This window comes from Stegostoma tigrinum, chromosome 5 (assembly GCF_030684315.1).
Source record: "Stegostoma tigrinum isolate sSteTig4 chromosome 5, sSteTig4.hap1, whole genome shotgun sequence".
In the NCBI taxonomy this organism is placed as follows: Eukaryota; Metazoa; Chordata; class Chondrichthyes; order Orectolobiformes; family Stegostomatidae; genus Stegostoma; species Stegostoma tigrinum.
The window spans coordinates 32,197,494-32,212,836 of record NC_081358.1 but is presented as its reverse complement, the minus strand read 5'-3'; the positions used below and the strand labels follow the sequence as shown (position 1 = coordinate 32,212,836).

Genomic DNA, 15,343 nt, shown 5'->3' with positions numbered 1-15,343 from the left:
CTGTACCCAAGTGTGTGGATTTCAAAGTCTTTATTAACAAATTTGTACCTTTCTTTATTCTGTAACATTTTCTGGATTGTTAACTTGAGGCTAGTGTATCCTCTCCAATCTCCATTATGACAGTTCATTGATGTAAAATATTAAAAATCTTTAAAATCACATTAATGGTAAGTCTTGGACTTTGTGGCTTCAAAGAAAAATAGTAATAAGTAAGCTGGGACACTTTACAATGGCCAACAAAGCCACCTCACCTGAATTTGCCAAACTCTTAATGCACAAAGGAGTGTCCAATTGCTGGGACTGACTACCATACCCAGAAGACGCTATCCAAGGAATAATTACCTGGACATTAAAAATTAATAACCTGGAATTATGGCTCAGAATGGGATCTTCAAAAATCTCAAGGGACAAAACTGCTCAAATACAGGTATTGTCAGACATCAAGCAGGAATGCAACCTTCCCTATCTATATCAAAGAATAACAGGGCAGCTCTGTGACAATGGATTGTCACACTCTTGATAGAAGTGGATTGTCACCATTGTGGGCCAGATTTTTACAAATTGAAACCACTTAGTCGGAGCAGCCCTGATAGGCAATGCTTTCCACTATAGTGGAGAGACATGTCCAGATCTAGACAGCAACGTCCAGCAACATCAAAGATGCATACTCGCTCTCTCTCTTTGAAAGCGATGCTCAATTCATAAAAAGTGACCCGTCACAACAGAAAACCAGCTGCAAACTAAGATGTTTTTTTAAAAAAGACAGGAATGTGCAAAATTATTGTTTCCAGAAAAGCTGCCAACTCAGTACTGAGTTCCTTAGAAGGATTGTGGATATTTTTCCACAATTCCATTTCCCAGTACACTCTCCGTGTCTCTCTAGCATGCTTGTATGCACGAAGAATTGAGAACATGTTCTTACCTTCTACAGAAGTTATATACCACGTTTTGCAAGTTTCAAAAAAACAAACTCCTTTAATTCTGAATAACTCAAGGTGATCTAACCATTGTGCCGAAGTTTTGCTTTACTGAGTTTTTAAAAGACAACACTGAAGAGAAGAATTTACTCAATCTTCAGATTTGATTGTGACAATTGGTTACACAGTTCAAGTAAAAATATTAAGCATCAACTTCCATCAATGCAATACATTGTTACAAACCAATGTTATCAGGACAACCATCAGTAAGGACGCTGTGGTAGTAATGACAACGAACTGTTAACGATCACCATTGTTATAATAAACTGACAGCTTCTTTTGCACGTGGCTGTACATGCACATTAAACAACAAAATCTAGGAACCAGTCGGTGACGCTATGCTTATCCTTAGGCTGCATTGCTGAATTTACTGAAATCTTCAAATTGATTAGAAATTGATGGAACTGATAAGAACTTACACTTGCAGTATTACTGTCACTGGATAACAAAATTTTAAAACATTGCACCTTATGAAATGAAATAACCTCAATAACCCTGAAAAACTAATTTTATACTTAACTTTCATATTTCTCCCATTATGGATATTAAAAATATTCATATTTGTAAAATTGCTTTGAGATGTTTATTCTATTTGAGTTTCTACTTTTATCCCATATATAGGTCCCAAATTTTATGTCCCTCTCTATAAAATTACATTAAAAGGTGAAGGAAGAATAAATGCTTTTAACTTCCTGGTGTGTTATCCATGAGGCCGTCTCAATAGGATTGGGTGCGCATCTTGCTCAATGGCACCACAGTTGCAGGGCACCTTTTACTTAGCACCAGATACAAATCAATATTGGGGAAGGGGAAATTCAAGCCACAGAGATTGCCAGATCTTTGTGGGCAGCATTCATGGTCAAGAGAGTGTATCACTTTATTGCCTCAATCATGTGGTCAGCAACAACAGAAATTGGTGGAGAAAGGCAGCAAGTCAGGCAGTATCTGTGGAAAAAGAAACTTTGAAACATTGAGTTCTGAAGAGCCACCTGACTCGAAACTTTAAACTCTGCTCGATCTACACAGCAAAGACCTCTGAGTTTCTCTAGCAATTTGTGTTTCCATTTCAGATTTCCAGGATCTACTGTCTTTGTTTTATTATATCCAAAATTGGAGCCAACAGATTACGAAAACTAGTAAAAGGTATAAAGTTGCCTACCCAAAAATCGACGCAGTTTAACAGAATCCAAATGGAAATGTTCAATAAGTCCATGGCATTTAAACAAATGGAAAGTCAAAGTAATCAGACTATTCCCTAGAAAAGGGATAAATACAGGAAGGTGGTATTACATTAATTTCTTTGTCAAACATTTAGCTTTTAACTACAACAGCATTTTTATGATCAAGCTTGACAAAATCTCATTATTAATGTTCAAGAATCATATTATACGCCAAATGTGACAAATATTGCACATTTAACGTGTGACAGCTTTCCATAAAGTATAAAACACAGAAATTGATGTGAAAGAAAGCCCACATCCCAGGTGCTTCAACAGCCCCAAGTTTCTTGGAAGCTTGTACCAAAACAGAGTAACTTTAGCATTATACTATTTTACAGCATAAAAAAATGAAGGTAGTTCAGATATAGGAAACTAATGCATTTTATAAAATACAATACGCCCAAATTCCTTCCATCCTCAAATGTCAAATCAATGAACTCTTAAGACACAAGAGCAGATGAAGGCCATTCAGCCCGTCAAATCTGTTCTGTAATCCAAGGAGATCACAGCTGATCTGGTATTCTTCAACATCTCTATAAACCCCAATTCCCTTAATGATTCAAATTAAACATCTGTCCATCTCAGCCTTGAATATACTTCACAACAGCCCTCTTCAGTAAAGAATTCCACAGATACAGAAGCAAGGGAGTTCCAGGATTGTGACCCAGCGATATTGGCTGGTGCCCAGATGGTGAGTGACTTGAATGGAAATTCGTAGGTAGTGGTATTCCTATTTTTCTGCTGCTCTATTCCTTCCAGCTGATTGTGGCTGTGGATTTGGAAGATGACATTTAAGGAGCATTGGCGAATTTCAGCAGTATATCGTGTCAATCAGATACAATGCTGCAATTGAGCAATACTGGTGGAGGAGTGCATGCTTGTGGATGTGGTGCCAATCAAGTGGATTAATGCCACGCTTCCTGGCTGCTGTTGGAGCTGCATCCATCCAGGTTAGTAAGGAAGGCTGCCTTTGCTTGTAGATGGTGGACAGGCTTTGGGCAGTCAGGAAATGAGTCACTTGCTGTAACATACCTAGCCTCTGACCTCCTTTTGTAGCCACAGTGTGTCTCTGGTCCAGTTTAGTTTCTGGTCAATGGTAACCCCACAATGTTGGTAATGGGGGATTCGGGGATGGTAATTCCAATGAACATCAAGAGTCAAAGGTTTGACTCCAGTTTTGCTAAGATCCTTGATGCACCATCATTAAATCGAAAGCAGTAACTCTTACTTCACACAACTGGAGTCCAGCTGTTTTATTAATATTACACCAAAGCTGTTGTAAAGCCTGCATTTTCCTTTTGTTGTGAACATGGGGTGGGGGGGGAAAAAAAACTGTTTTAAAATCCCAAGGATTGTTGAAGGATTACTGGACTTTTTGAAAGAAAATAATTTGACACTCACTGTAAGCACTGTTTACACAGCTTCCAGATCAGGCAATATTAGAAGCCTACATTGCAGATGGGTAGAGCCATGGAATGTCTATGAATGGAGCTCGGGCTAGCTACAAGTAGCCGGTTAGTCCACAGACGACCAGTGACCAGTTAATGACAAATGCTTCTGTCTACTAAGAACGTGACTGGCTGTCAGTTAGCTGAAAAGATTAGGGATGTGAATGTTTGGGAGGAGCAAGCAGCAGTCTGTGAAAAGTGGGAACTGTCTATGTACAGTAAAAAGCATCTTAAACCTAAGGTCAGCCATTTAAATGTAAAAGAAAATGCAGAGTGCTGCAATACAGAAGGCCAGTGGAAGTTGGGTCTTGACTATATGGGTCCTTATTCAAGGGAGATGGAGTATAAAAGTAAGCAAGTCTTGTTCCAATGTACAACATATTGTTCAGACAACAGCAAGTGCTCTGTGTGCATTTTCTCTCAAAGACGGACACAGTTGCATTGGAAACAATTCTGAGAAGATTCACTGGGCAAAAATTATTGGGATAAAGGAAGTGTCATTTGAGGACTGGTCAAGCAGATTCAGCTACATTCAGTGAAACTTCATAAAATATGAAGTAATTCTATTAAAAAAAGGTATAAAATTCTGAGATAGATGCTAAGACAATGATCCCCGTTGTGAGGAAACCTAGAACTACAGGACAATTTTGAAGCAAGCGGTCTCCTAATTAAGATGGAATGGGAAGGAATTTCCTCACAGAGCACTGTTTATGTCAGGAATTCATTTCCTTAATGAGAATTAGAGTTTGAGATGCTGATTATACTCAAGGATGAAGAGACGGCCACTTAATTTACAATGAAATTAAGGTCATGGGTTACAGGCAGGAAGTGAGGTCAAGTTCAATCAGCCATGACCTTTTTGAAAAACACAGCAAACTTCTTTTTTATGGTTGGGAAGGAATAGACAGATAATGGTCAAATGGCCTATACTCACTCCTATTTCTTTTGCTCTTTTGTGCCCTCTACATCTCTCTGGGGAGCAAAGGCCAATGCAATAAAGTTGTAATTCCCTACACGAAAGGGAAGAAGTCTGTCATCCTAACTTCAAACAATACTATCGGACAGCTCAGGACTAGAGGTACGCCAATCGAGAATTAGCCTCTTACCCTGGGTGCAACTGGAAATCCGTGTGATGGCTGTGGGAACTGGCGTTCCATTCGCATAATAATGACAATGTGCATGGACAGTTGGAAATATCAGGACTTGGGATGAATGTTTAGTCTCAAATTTTAGAAATACATGAAGATATATGTAATGAAATAGCCTTGGATCGGAAATTTGTTTCATTTCACTATGATTCAAACAAAATGACCAAAATTTTTCTTGTCTGCTCTATTATGTTTTGAAGGGAGATCACAGTAGCTTGTGCTTCTAGGCACTGCAATACTACAGAAGTACTTTACATTAAGTCACATACAACTTCTCTCAATCTTTTTAACAATCTGGATTTTAGGAAAAAAGTTGGATGAAGAAAACATCAGCTATATTGCTCAGAAGATCCGTACTTAAAATAAAATCAGGCTATCGTATGTTAGCCTTTCTACTAATTGTTAATAAATCTTAATGTCAGACTTTTTGGAGGGGGAAGCATGTGCGGGGTGGGTGGAATACGCAATTTTTCTAAAAAAGAAGAAATACTAATGTAAACATTTGATTCAACTTACCATTTGTTAATCTGTCAAAAAGAAAGATGTCAAAATTCCAATTTCCATCCTTTTCTAGCACACACTGAAAGCACAAAGAAAATTAATCATGTCTTGGAAAAAAAATCCTCAAGTTAAAACTTATTAAATGTCTGAAATATGTAACAGGTCTGGCAACATGTGCAGCAACAGATTTGTGGCAACCACAGTATTTTGCTTCTGTACCAGAGAACCTGATCTTCAGATGGAGGAGTCAAATCTAGGATACTTGGTTGAGGGGAGGCTGGTATCAACAAGGTATAACCAAAAGGTAAGAAACTTACTGTTTAAGGCATATAATCTTACCTTTTAGACATTAACGACTGCATGAGATCAGTGAAGCTATCTTTGTGCTTGAGCCTTTCCCTAAAGTTCATAAAAGCACATTTTGCAAACAAGGCAGTGAACAAAAAAAAAAAGATGTGAATTGATACAAATGCTAGCCAATTTCTGGCATATGAAATAAAACTTGAATTCAATCTTACCACGAAGAAAAACAATTTCAGTTTAATCTTTGTTTCAAGTTCTAAAATGCTTCTGAAAACGGACTGATTGTTCTGAAATAAAATTTCTTTTGGTGTTTGGACAAGTGGCAACAAGCATGTTACACAAAATGTAAACAACAATATCAATTTGATATTTTTGAATGCAAAATTTAGAAAAAAGGTATTAGGTCACTACATACAGCTACTTTATTAATAGGATCCGGTCATCACGTTTCACATGAATACCCTACAACATAGATAGGACTATATTTTTAAAAAGGTTCAGCTGAAGGGGGTGAGCTGCTAAAGACTAAATTAAAAATCATAACCATAGAATAATAAGAACAAAGTGGAAAGCATCCATCGTGCAGGGCTCACATACAAAGGTACCAATTTAACAAGGTTCTAGAAGCTTCTCAAATGACTGTCAACACCAGTGTCCAGTCTATGTGCTTCTAGCATTGCTGATCAGAAGTATCCTAGTAATGTATCTCTAAAGTAGGCATTCTTACTCTATTTACCACCGTAATGAGCTGCTCTTATTCACACAGAGGTAATCGCATTCTTTCAGCTGTATTTACAGAAACCAACTTTGAAACCAGCAGTTACTAAGGTTCACAAAAAAATCCTGGAAATACTCAATGTGAGGCAACGTCTATGAATGGAGACTAGAAGTAAAATTTGAGATCCAAATGATGAGCAACTTGAAATGCTAACTTTGCTTCTTGACCGATGGTATACAATCTGCTTTTACGTCAGACTTCCAATATCTATACCATTTTGCTTTTGTTGATAAGTTTGAAATTGAGAGAATTGATTAATAATCCCCAAATTAGGATGACAAACATAATCTTGTTCAGGTGGTGAATGACAAAACTGCATTCAGGATGTGATTTCTCTTTCTTCAAGTACTGCAATTTAGTTTGACTGAAGGACAACCTTTCCTATAAAAACTGTCTTCCAACAACTGCCCAAAAAAAGGTGTCCGGGCATCACAGTTGTGGTCATCAGTTTACGGTATTTCCTCGCCCCATCCAGGCTAGATTGTGAAATGAGCCACTCATTTAGGAAGTGAGAGGGGAGACAGGTATAAGAATGAAAATCATATCAATAAATACTTTGGTTTCACAACTTGGGAGCCAAAGAGTCTGATCATGCTTTTAAAGACATTTATACGATTAAAAGTATTTCTAGAATGGTAAACACACAATCATGTCCCAAATCCTTTATCAAGAGGACACATCAAGACCATCATCAAAAAAAACTTCGAAATTTGAGTCGATAGAATGCGGAGGTAGAGGAACACAGCAGGTCGGGCAAGCATCATAGGAGCAGGAAAGTCAACATTTCTGGTCAGGACGCTTCCTCAGGATTCAGTTTACTCACATTCAATTAATATTTGAAACTCACCATGGCTTGGCCAATGTAGTTATCATCCAGAATGCTGACAGAATTTAGAGGAGGTACACCACGAAATAAATGCGTGGATCGAAAATATCTTTGAAAACTAAGCAACCTTCTGATCTTCCTTGCTGAAGTCAATTCTCCGGTTTCTGGGGATACTGCAGAACAAAAAGTGCTTGACATGAAGATTATGTTATATTGTATTCCTTGCTCTTTCTAAGCACCTTAATGATTTGTATGTCCTTGTTTGCTATGATCTGCCTGTCCTGTTCACCAAACGAAGCTTTTCACTGTACTTAGGTACCTGTGACAAAAATAAATTAAATCATCAATTCGTATTCTTACTATTTCACACGAAGCAACAATGCAATTTGTTTTAATTTGTTGAAGAGATGTGAAAAATCACTGGTAGATAGTAGTGAGCCATTTTCTTGAATTACTTCAGTCACAGAGGGGGGTGTTTTTGGATACATCTCTCTCCTCTCCAGGATTTTGACCTAGCAACAACTGAAGTACGCCATTATAACTCCATGGTGATAGTGTCTAACTTGTGGGGGAACCTGTGATACAGGTGCTCATGTACTTTCTGCCCTTGTTCCTCTTTATGGTAGAGACTGTGTGTTGAAAGTTACTGTCATTTGGCGAGTTTTGGCAGTGCATCTTGTTGGGATGGTATACACTGCTGCCATTACGCAGAGTTTTGGAGGCATAAATGTTTAAGATAACATTCCAGGCAAATAGATTAATTTGTCAGAACAAAGTCAAGCTTCTTGAGTGTTGTTGGGGCTGCACTCACTCAGGCAAGTGAACAGTATTCTATCACAATGGTAAGTTCTGCCTTGTAGGCAGAAGACAAGCTTTGAGGAGTTAGGTGGTGAATTACTCACGACAGAATCTCTACCCTCTGTATGGCTACATGCAATAATAAGAGCAGAACTGAGTGATTTGGCTCTTAGCACCACCGTTCGATAAGGTGAGGTTTGCAAATTCCACAATCCCCTCAGCTTCCACGAGCATTAGATTTCATTTTAGCAATGGAATCAATCTACCTCCTCCTTGAAAACATTCTCAGGCAGAAAGCTCCAAAGCTGCACAACTATCGGGAAAAATTAACATTCAATTGACATTGCATGTTTAGGCACGTCTGGTGCTGTTACTATACTCCTCATTGAGCCAAGGTTGATGCCAGGACTTGCAGCAGATGACCCCTACCGTCGCACAGATGATCAGTTTTCAGTGTTCGGAAATATTCCCTTTCAGTGCAGAGGACATGCCATAATGTGACTGATTAACAGATCTTCAGTGTGAAGACAGGCTTGATCACCACAAAGACTGCAAATGCAACTGTCCCTGACACAAAGAGATTGACAAGGATAAGATCAAGACCCCGAGGAAGGGTTGCTCGACCCGAAACACTAGCTCTGATTTCTCTCCGCAGATGCTGCCACACCTGCTAGCCTTTTCCAGCAATTTCTGTTTTTGTTTCTGATTTACAGAATCCACAGTTCTTTCGATTTTTATAAGATCAAATTTGTTCTTCCCTCACGTTGATTTTCTCAACAACTGCCACAGATCCAATATGACACGTGTGCTTGGGGCCTCCACTAACAATGGTGCTACCAAATCTCTGTGCTGGACAGCAATCTCTCGCATCCCAATATATTCCGGACAACGTTCATGTTGGACTGAGAACATTAACTCTCTCTTACCATACATGATGGCAGGCCTGCTGAGTTTCTCCAGCATCTTTTGTTTTTATTTCAGTCTCCAGCATCCACCGTACTTTGCTTTTATTACAGGACCTTATAACATTGCATGCAAGTTAAATCACTGCCTGCCCCAAACAGTTCCTAATATGATAAGAATAAATTATTCTGTCATGCATTAAATTACATCCAGTACAGCTTTCAGTCATTTCCAGGTTAGTAGTATGTCCTGCATTATAGCTATTGTATACTATATTTTGCACCAAGCTAGCAGAAATTAGACTTGCATTGTGCTTCTTTCAGTGCTCTTGCACGTGTTCAGCAAGGATACTTTTTTGTCTGAAGATTCTTAATGCTCGAGTTTAGAAATTTCTCATCTCAACCTTAAATAGTATTGATTCTACTGGACAGAACTATACACAAGCACCCACATGCCCTCAGAAGAAGGCATGAAAGATGTTGTGGCAACAGTTGTTCACATGTAAGGAAAGACCATGCATTATAGAGTCATAGTCACACAGCATGGAAACAGACCCTTTGGTCCAAATTCTGCAGGTCGACCAAGTTTCCCAAACTAAACTAGTCTTACGTGTGTTTGGCCAATATACCTCCTAAATATTTCCTATTCATGTACCTGTCCAAATGTCTTTTAAATATTGTCATTGTACTTGCCTCTACCACACTTGTTCCATATACAAACCACTAAGTGAAAGAGATATCGCTCAGGTCCTTTTTCAATCTTTCTTCTCATCTTAAAATTATGCCTTCTAGTTGTGAACACCCATACCCTAGGGAAAAGACTTTTGGTGTTCACCTAATCTGTGTCCCTCATGATTTTATAAATCTCTAGGTGGTCACCCCTCAACCTCTTACGCTCCAATGATACAAGTCTCAGCCTATCCAGCCTCTCCTTATGATTCAAACCCTCCAGTCCCAGGATTATCCTTGTAAATCTTTCTTGCACCCTTTTCAATTTCATAATATCCTTCCTCCAGCAGGGTGAGCAGAACTGTACACAGTACTCCAAAAGTGGCCTCAACAATGTCCCATATTGCTGCAATATGACATCCCAACTCCAATATTCAACATTCTGAGCAATGTAGGCAAGGGTTCTAAATGCCTTCTTTGTCACCCTGCCTACCTGTGACACAACTGTCATAGAACTATGTACCTGAACCCAAAAAGGTCTCTGTTTGACAACACTCCCAGGGACCTACCATTAACTGCGTAAGTCCTGCCTTTTTTTACCCTTCCAAAATGCAACAGCTTGCATTCATTCAGATTAAACTCCAACTGCCACTCATTGATTCAACTGATCAAGATCCTTTTGTAATCTTAGATAACCTTCTTTACTGTCCACTGAACTACCAATTTTGGCATCATCCGCATATTTACTAACCATGCTTCCTAAATTCTTATCCAAATGGTTTATATAAATGACAAACAGTGATAGACCCAGCTCCAATCCCTGCAGAACACCACTGGTCACAGGTCTCCAGTCCTAAAAGCAACCCTCCACCACCACCCTCTCTGTCTCCTACCGTCAAGCTAATTTTGTATTCAATTGGCAAGCTCTCCCTGAATCCCATGTGATCTGACTTTGCTAACCAGTCTACTATACAGAACCCGGTCAAAGTCCTTACTAAAGGACATGTACTGTTCTACCCACATCTATCTTCTTGGTCATGTACCAGCTATGAAGGCAGAAAACAGCTGCAGCAGGTAGGTGATCCCAAATATTGTGGTTTGATTTTAAAAAAATATGATCACCAACTTGACAAGATAGCATGGATGTCAATGGCCCAAAGCCTACATATTAAAAAAGCAGAGTATCCTATCCAAGACACCTCTAGGTATGCAAGCAGCAGAGAAATGCTGACATCATTCTCAATGGGAAACAGCTGCATGGTTAATGTTTTTCACACGTCCAATTCAAATCCAGAACAGTGTAATCAAATGATATGTTCTAGATCCTGTGCACAGATTACTGGTTTAGATCATCAGTATCACCAGATTGAACAATGAGACCTCCTGGAACAAAAACAGCCCTCACTTCCTGGTAGAACAACCCAAGGTCACAAATCATGAAAGTGGCTTCAACAGCTCACGGGTGATGGCCAAAGACAAATCTAGAATACAATGGGCACGTGGTGGAAAAGAAAGCTCCAGCAGTCCGACAGTATGCTGTCCATAATAAAGTGCTAAGTTTTTTTGAAGCCTCCAGGGTCATCTATAGAGCTAACGGTCAAATGGACAAAACTGCTTTCTGTTCAAGTACGATAATGCAATCTTGAATGAACTCTTTTCAACAACTTCTCAACCATGGCAGCCCAATACTCTCCAGGCTATCCCCCAGAACTTTGGTATAGAATCCATGCACATGGAAGATACCTTAGAAAATACCTCAAATCCACAGGATGGCTCCAATTAAACAGATGAAAAACAACAAAGCCTGTGGCCATCATATGGCATTTTTGCTTACACCTTCAAAAGCTGGCAGATTTTTGCTGACATCAAGGCTCCCTGTAGATTTGGAATGAAAAATAACTTTTTTTCCCTGCGTTGTCCCAAAGCACAAACTTCAGCAATGCAACAACAATAACCCTCTCCAAACAGGAGATCAATCATGTTTGAGAAGATATGGAGGTATTTCTCATTCATTGTAAGGAAATTCCTGAGAGGCTTTTATGAACTGCCATTTTTTGTGGCAGAGGAAATTCTGCCAGAGACAGTGTGGGGCATTAGGGGAACTTCCAACATGACATCTATTGAGAGATGAATAAAAGAAAAACACAGAACACCGTCAGGGCCTCATGTCCACTCATGCATTCAAACAATGGGACCAAAGCATCTGTCCCAGTAAGTCAAGAGGCTTTGTCGACTGTGCACAACAATTCCGATGGCCATGAAACTTCAACACAATTGCTTCACGATAACTACAACTGCAGAGAGTGGAAGATCGGAAACAGACACCTTCAAAATCTAGATCAGGGTCGAGCAAGGCTGTGAGGCAGAACTCACACTACTTACAATCTACCCACAGCAGAATTCACCTCAAAAGAACAACTCCTGTTTGGCATCAGCACTAGGTGGAAAGAACAAGGGCATTCTTGCTATAGAGAAAGTTAAGTGAAGGTTTAACAGACTGATTCTTGTGAGAGCAGCACTGGCATATAATGAGAGTTTGATTCAGTTAGGATTATAGTTTCTGGAGCTCAGAAAAGTGAAAGGGGGTCTCAGAAACCTACAAAATTCTAACAGGACTAGACAGGGTAAACACAGCAAGGGTGTTCCTGATGACAGGAGAGTCCAAAGCCAGGGGTCATAGTCTAAGGATATGGGTTAAACCATTCAGGACTGAAGAGAAATTTCCTCACCCAGATGAGCTTGTCAAATTCTCTATCACAGAAAGCAGTCAAGACCAAATCTTTATATGATTTCAAGGAGTTGGACATAGCACTTCAAGCTGAAGGGATCAAAAGGATATGGGGGGGAGAAGCAGAAATAGGCTGATAGGCTGATGAGTTGGGTGATCAGCCATCATCGTAATGAATGACAGGACAGGCTTGAAGGGCTGAATGGCCTACTCCTGCTCCCATTCTCTGTTTCTATGAAAACTATTAGATCTCAGTCATACCTGTACCCAAACTAAAATGGTCATCGTATATACACAGATCTATCACTTGCAAGTGACTGCAATGTCATTGTATGCTCTGCACCAGACTTGCACACAAGAAACTGTCAAGGACAAGAGCCTATACCTTGAATTTTGTGAAAATAAAACTCTTATCAACTCTCAGCTTATCAGTCAAGTATTCCATCTCCCATATATATTGTCCCCTCAACCTCCCACACTCCAGTGAAACAAGTCCCAGTCTCTCAGTTCTATGTATGCTGCGTTTGCAGCTTGACACACAAGTGATCGGACAAATTGACCCAGATGAGCTGCATTCCAGGCTACTGTGGAAAGTGAGACAGGAAATTGCAGGGTCTCTCTCTCGAAAATTTTGGAGACGCTCTACAATCTTTTGAACACTTTCCATACTTTCGCAGTCAACTCTCTCAAATTGACGAGGAGATTCAACACCAGGTCAGCTGCAATTGCTCACTCTTCTACAAATGTAGCAGTGAATATATGCCAAAATCTTCAAGTCAAAAGATATTGTAGTGTACAAAGCAGTTGTGATCATGACATCCTTGCACTTTAATGAGACCTAGACTGTGCATTAGCAGACCAAAAAGCTAGAGGAATTATATCAGTGATCTCTGTCATTTCCTCCAGATTCAACAGGTAGGCCAGCAAACAAATGTATCCCTCTTGAAGCAAGCTCCAGAAGCATTTAGACAAGATTTCCAAAACAAAAAAAAATGTAATGATCATTGTATCCAGATGACCAAGTAGTCTGCCATGCCAGGTCCAGTTTTCTCAACTCTCAAGTGACAAACTGTCCAGGGAGAAACAAAGAAAACACACCAAAAAAAAAAGCACAGCATAGAGTCATTCAGCACAGAAACACACTTTTCAATCAACGCATCCATTCTGACCATGTTTCCCAGACTAAACATTTGCCTGTGCTTGGCTCATATCCCTCTAAACCTTTCCTATTCACGTACCTGTCCAAAAGTCTTTTAAATGTTGTATCTGTGCTTGCATCTACCACTTCCTCTGGCAGCTCATTCCACACATGAACAACCCTGTGTTAAAAAGCTATCCCTCAGGTCCCTTTTAAATTTTTCTCCTCCCATCTTAAAAAAATACACACCCTAGATTTGAACTCCACTGCCTTAGCGAAAAGACATTTGTTATTCAGAATGTACTGGATTCAATGCTTTATTTGTTGTAATTAAATTTACATTCAATTCCATTGAAAAGAAAGGTCTCACATGCATCATGTACTACAACCAGATAAATGTAATACTGATGAGAAACAATCAATATTTTCAAATTCATATTTAAAGAAACAGCATTAGATCTAAGACCATGTGAGTACATTTACTCCTTAGGCCAGACTGTAATGTGACTGTCACTACATGCTGTTATTAAGGCTGTAAGATCACTCATCAATTCTTCTTCACTCCCTGATCTCTAACAAAGAGGGATTCACTTCTGTTTTTTGGCATTGATTGAAGCAGAGCATATACTTGAAACACGGTGAGAGCATAGGAGTTAGAGGAGCAAGACGCTCTGAAGGCATTAGGACTGATAATAATAGTTGCAGGAGCCTGTAACAATCTGTTAGAATGACAACAACTTTTCCATCAAGCCGCATTACGATTTGAGTTACATCATCTTTGGTGGACAAAACAGCAGAGGATCGAAAATGAAGTAATCCTTGCACCCGGGATCCTGCTGACTTGTGGGATAAACTGCCCCATGCTCCTGTTGGTCAAGAATTGCCCTGCACTGTCACAGCGAAGATCCATGGCTGAAACTCGTGACCCCAAGTAGATGTCACTTTAGAATCAAGAGACAGCCTTAATACTACTTATAAGAATATTTATGGACTTCCACAATCCCTTAAAATAAGTTTTGTACAATTAGGTTATTACAGCAAGAACCCAATTTGCTGTTTCACAGACTTTCCCTACAGCGGTGCACACAGAGATACCACTCCAAGCAAACCTACATATTCGTATGAAGAAAGATTGACTAGGTTGCAATTGTTCGCGTTAGAGTTCAGCCAAATGGGGGTGGGGAAAATCTCAGAATTGTAAAATTCAAACAGACTGGACAGGGTAGATGCAAGGACGAAGTTCCCCATAATGGGTGTGTCAGAGCCAGGGGTCACAGTATGAGGATTCGGGGTAGACTATTTAGGACAGAGATGAGGAAACATTTCTTCACCATTTCTTCAGTGGTGAGCCTGTGGAATTCATTACCACAGAAAGTAGTTGATGCCAAAACACAATGTATTCAAGAGGCAACTTGATACGGGGTGAACGGGGTCAAAGGCTATAGGGAGAAAGCCGGATTAGGCTATCAAGTTGGATATCAGCCATGATCGTGAAGAATAGTGGGCAGGCTGAAAGGGCTGAAAGGAACAGGAGGAGGCCAATCTCTTATGTTTCTATCTCCAAACTAATTACCCAAGTTAAAATTATTATAGTAAGTGTGTGTATTGGCCAAGGGACAATATGCCTTAAAGGATTTTTTCACCAAACACTGGCACACAGTTCAGATTCTTTGTAAAACCACTCTACTCTAGAAAAACCCTGAAGTGCAAAAAAACCAGTTATGGTTAACTATTTGTAACAAAATCACCTCCTACAGCAAATTTAAAATAAATATACAAGACATTCATTCAGTTTTCACTTGTGTTTTTCTGCATCCAATTTGTAAGCTAAAACAGGAGACAGTTATAGGTGCAAAATCTCTTTCATGTTCAAGAAACACTAAAGTGATGATGCAGCTAATGAAAAA

General features: G+C 39.5%; 1 protein-coding gene across 1 annotated transcript in view; it reads right to left on the bottom strand.

Annotated features, from left to right (window-relative positions):
- Positions 1 to 15,343, bottom strand: part of LOC125451610 (high affinity cAMP-specific 3',5'-cyclic phosphodiesterase 7A) — a 98,676-nt gene that overhangs the window by 33,908 nt on the left and 49,425 nt on the right. The window contains 3 exon segments of the mRNA XM_059646337.1: positions 2,137 to 2,232; positions 5,310 to 5,373; positions 7,223 to 7,374. Of these exon segments, the coding sequence (XP_059502320.1) occupies positions 2,137 to 2,232; positions 5,310 to 5,373; positions 7,223 to 7,374 (312 nt within the window).